At 41.3% G+C, this 4,898-nt stretch overlaps 1 protein-coding gene across 1 annotated transcript; it reads left to right on the top strand.

Annotated features, from left to right (window-relative positions):
- Positions 1–595: 595 nt before the first annotated feature.
- Positions 596–2,778, top strand: LOC147967458 (uncharacterized). Its single transcript, XM_087523142.1, has 2 exons — positions 596–901; positions 2,596–2,778. Exons 1-2 carry the CDS (start codon positions 596–598, stop codon positions 2,776–2,778), a joined length of 489 nt encoding a protein of 162 aa, XP_087379268.1.
- The last annotated feature ends 2,120 nt before the right edge of the window (positions 2,779–4,898 follow it).

Below are 4,898 nucleotides of genomic sequence, written 5' to 3'. Positions count from 1 at the left end.
CGTAGTGCTCAAGAGGTAGCACGAGGCAGCGAGCCAACGATACAGTCATCGCTCGTCGGCCAGGCAGAGCGCAGTCGCTGAAAGACCTAATCCAGCGCCCCCTGTCCCTCATCCCCATCCCCGCCAGGGTCGTCTGCCGGACCGCCGCTCCTTGCCTCCTTCCATCGAGAAGAGTCGCCGCTCTGCTCCCCTACGAGCGCTCCTTGCCTGGCTGGTGGATCTCCAGCCACCACGAGCCGCCGCCCGCCGGTCGCCAGACGTCTGAACTCCGTAGCCCGGCGGAGATGAGGAGCTGCTGCCCAAGCTCCTGAATGGCTCAATCCCTGCTGAATTCCTAGTTCCCGACGCCCTTTGGCCTTTGGGTGAGCTTCTGTCAACAGTACACTGTTTCTCCATTCAGTTAATTTGCTGTCCTGAACTGCCAATTGATTCTTAAATCTGTGCATGAGGGATGATATTTGGTGCAGTGCATTGAAGGGAATATGTTGCCAATTGAGTAGTAGCAGTATTGTTCAATCTTAAAGTTGTGCTTGTACTAAGCTTTGCCTACCTGTCTCTAATAGTTGTGTTTTTTGTTGTATCTGTAGAACCAAAGATGAAGAGGAATGGTGACATTCAGTCCTTTTTTCGGAATTATGAGGCTGCTAAAAGAAGGAAGGTTGCAGCCATAGAGCAACCTGAAGATATGGTGTCAAATATTGAAGATGAAGCAGTCCATTCTCCACCTCCAGTCCATTTTGCAGAGATTGAATTTGATATTGAAGATGAAGCACTCCATTCCGATGCAGAGATTGAAAGTGATAGTGAAGATGAAGCAGTCCATTCTCCATGTGCAAGGCCATATAATATTCAAAGGCTTCCTCCTGATCCAGGGGAGAGGATTCCTATTTCAGAGTATGATGTCGATGATCAAGATGAAGTTCGGAGACGATACATTGCAAAGCAAGAAGTCCAACCATATGCACACAACTTTCAAGTCATGAAAATCTATGGTAAAAATTGACACTTCAACTTTGTTTGGTTTGAGACCTACAAATGGTTAGAATATAGTGTCAAATATGAGGCAGCATTTTGCTTTGTGTGTTATTTGTTCAAAGGAAAATCGAATGGGGCGCCTAGGGTGATGCCTTTGTTAATGGTGGTTGGAAAAATTGGTATAAGCCCGATGCATTAGTCAAACATGTTGGTGGTATTAATAGCATTCACAACAAAGCTCAAGAGAAGTACAATTTATTTGGGGCACCCCAACCATCAATTGATAACATTATGGTGAGGGTGGATAAAGAGGATTTGCGTATGTGCAAGGCTAGGCTGACTTATTCACTTAGATGCTTGAGGTTTCTTTTGAACCAAGGATTGGCATTTCGTGGACATGATGAGAGTGAAGAATCTAGCAATAGGGGGAACTTTCTTGAACTTCTTAAATGGCTTTCAGAAAATGATGAAGAAGTTAATAAACTTCTTTTGAACAATTCTCCTGGGAATTGCATCTTCACTAGTCCAAAGATACAAAATCAAATAATTGAATGTTGTGCGGCGCAAACAACTAAAAGAATTATTGAAGATATTGGTGACGACCACTATGCAATCCTAGCTGATGAGTCTAGTGATGCATCTCATAAAGAACAACTTGCTCTTTGCATACGACTTGTTGACAAATCGGGAAGAGGATGTGAGAGGTTCCTTGGAGTTGTTCGTGTTTCCAATACAACTTCATTGTCACTTAAGGATGCAATTCAAACTTTGCTTAAAGATCATCATTTGACTCCTACTCAAATACGTGGGCAAGGATATGATGGGGCTAGCAACATGAAAGGGGATATTAAAGGGTTGAAAACATTGATCATGAAAGAGTCACCCTCTGCCTATTACATCCATTGTTTTGCACATCAACTTCAGTTGGTTCTTATAGCTGTGGCAAAGGACAATGAACCATGTTTGTGGTTCTTTGATCATGTTTCTTACTTGCTCAATATTGTTGGAGTTTCTTGTAAGCGCCATGACATGCTTCGAGATGTTAGAGCTCAAAAGGTGTTGGAAGCACTTGAAATGGGTGAGATTGAAAGTGGAAGTGGGCTAAATCAAGAGATAGGACTAGCTAGACCCGGCGACACTCATTGGGGTTCTCATTTTAAAACCAGTATGCACATTGTTAGCATGTATTCCACAATCCTTGAAGTACTTGATGCTATTGGAAAAGATCGTTGACAAAAAAGTGAGTGGACAAGAATACGTGGAGTTGCTCAAGCCTTTTAATCATTTAACTTTGTTTTCAATCTTCACCTGATGCTTGTTATTCTTGGCTATACAAATGAGTTGTCCAAATCTTTGCAAAAGAGAGATCAAGATATTGTCAATGCAATGACACTTGTTAGTTTGGCAAAGAGTAGAATGCAACACATGAGGTCTCATGGTTGGGAAGAATTTCTTGCAAAGCTAACCTCATTTTGCAACAAACATGACATTCAAGTTCCTTTGTGGGAAGATATTTATGAGCCTAATCGAAGATCACGTCAGTATTATGAAGTACAAACAAATGATGATCGTTATAGAAGAGAAGTATATCTTGGTGTCATTGATCAAACCATTCAAGAGCTTGACAATCGGTTTGATGAGGTTAATACGGATTTGCTTATTTGCATGTCGGCTCTGAATCCCCTCAATTCATTTGCTTCTTATGATGCACTCAAGGTAATGAGACTTGCTGAATTCTATCCCATGGACATTTCAAGCACAGATTTGATAAGGCTAGAATTTCAACTTACTAATTTTACCTAGATAAGTGTGATGTTATCACATATGTTACTCTCACTGTGGGTAGTCTTACTGTAACTAGCTATGTTATCATATGATGTGGCAAGTAATCAATGAAGAAAGAGAGGCATGTGATAACATAGCTAGTTACTGTAACGTCACACATATAAGACAAGATGAGTCTGCAACCTAATAAATGAAGTGATGCATGACACTACACATATGATAATCTTCACTATAAATGTAGTAACATAGACTAGTAATATATACATGTTACTACTCTAACTCTCTAAGTTACTCCCCACTGTGGGTAGTCTAAGGCTATGAAGGTTGAAACACTGGAGCCAGCTCAAGCTTTGGGCTATGAGGGTGTTGTGGTGCTTCCGCTGGGGGGCCTTGCGTGGATAAAGGCTAGAAGCTGCTAAACACGTGGAGAAGCTGCAAGGAGCATGAGATTCGGTTGAAAAGAAATAAGTTCCCAAATAAGAAGCACATGGTACGGGTTGGCTTTTTGGTGGAAAGAGCTAGCAAACCGAGAATATCTGATGCATGGCATGAGCATTGTATGGCCTGTTTTTTGGATCAACTATTGGTTCTGCTAGGTACATGGAAAAAGTTACGTAGGTCTAGATAATTGGAGTTGAAGAGTTCTTTACAAGAAGTGTGTACCTAGGGCAGAGTTCTTAATCTTCAAGAAGTGTGTACCAAGTGTTGCCGGAGTACCCGGACACTGTGTCATGGAGGCTCGCCCCGACGACAAAGTTCTCGGTGAGCACGTACGACATACCATGCTCTATGCCGGTCACCGGCCACACCCTGGTTAGAACCAATGTGTATAACTCCCACACCCTTGAAGATTAAGATATTCGTGTGGCAGCTTCTGCGCAATCGCCTCCCAGGGCCGGTCCTGAGATTTTAGGGGCCCGGGGCGAAACTAAAACTCGGGGCCCTTAGTATAGACACCACAATAATAACAATGAATATATTTATATATAAAATATTATAAATAACATTTAAATGAATTCAAAATCACTATGCGACATAAATAATATATACATATTACCTTAAAAAATAACATTCCTCAATGCAAAGGCACTTGTGATGAGGTCGATGTCAATCTCATCCATATTTTTTTCTCGGCGCATAATGTTGCCAAGCCATTTAACCTCTCCTGAGTCATTGTTGACCTCAAATAGTTTCTTCAATAATTACAAATTTGAAAAGCTTCTTTTGACTAATGCGACCATCATAGGCGTAGCAAATAAAATGCGAGAAACAATGGAGATATTAGGATAGCTATCATACTAAAGTGAGTCTTTGCAGTCACATGTTTCGAGAAACAATGGGCCTTCCGGATCGGACGATGATGGCGTTTTATCGCTTTCCCTCTTGGGGGCATAGTTTTGAAGTAAGTGCTGGCTGGGGGATGGTGGTGAAGGAAATATGCCCTAGAGGCAATAATAATGTTATTATTTTATTTCCTTATATCATGATAAATGTTTATTATTCATGCTAGAATTGTATTATCCGGAAACATAATACTTGTGTGAATACATAGACAAACCAATCGTCACTAGTATGCCTCTACTTGACTAGCTCATTAATCAAAGATGGTTATGTTTCCTAACCATAGACATATGTTGTCATTTGATTAACGGGATCACATTATTAGGAGAATGATGTGATTGACATGACCCATTCCATTAGTTTAGCACCCGATCATTTAGTATGTTGCTATTGCTTTCTTCATGACTTATACATGTTCCTATGACTATGAGATTATGCAACTCCCGTTTGTCGGAGGAACACTTTGTGTGCTACCAAACGTCACAACGTAACTGCGTGATTATAAAGAAGCTCTATAGGTGTCTCCAAAGGTAAATGTTGGGTTGGCATATCTCGAGATTAGGATTTGTCACTCCGATTGTCGGAGAGGTATCTCTGGGCCCTCTCGGTAATGCACATCACATAAGCCTTGCAAGCATTGCAACTAATGAGTTAGTTGCGAGATGATGTATTACGAAACGAGTAAAGAGACTTGCCGGTAACGATATTGAACTAGGTATTGAGATACCGATGATCGAATCTCGGGCAAGTAACATACCGATGACAAAGGGAACAACGTATGTTGTTATGCGGTCTGA

This window comes from Triticum urartu, chromosome 5A (assembly GCF_056163025.1).
Source record: "Triticum urartu cultivar PI428250 chromosome 5A, HENAU_Tu73, whole genome shotgun sequence".
Lineage (NCBI taxonomy): Eukaryota > Viridiplantae > Streptophyta > Magnoliopsida > Poales > Poaceae > Triticum > Triticum urartu.
Note: the sequence above shows the minus strand (reverse complement) of the source record. Positions and strands in the feature narration are given on the sequence as shown.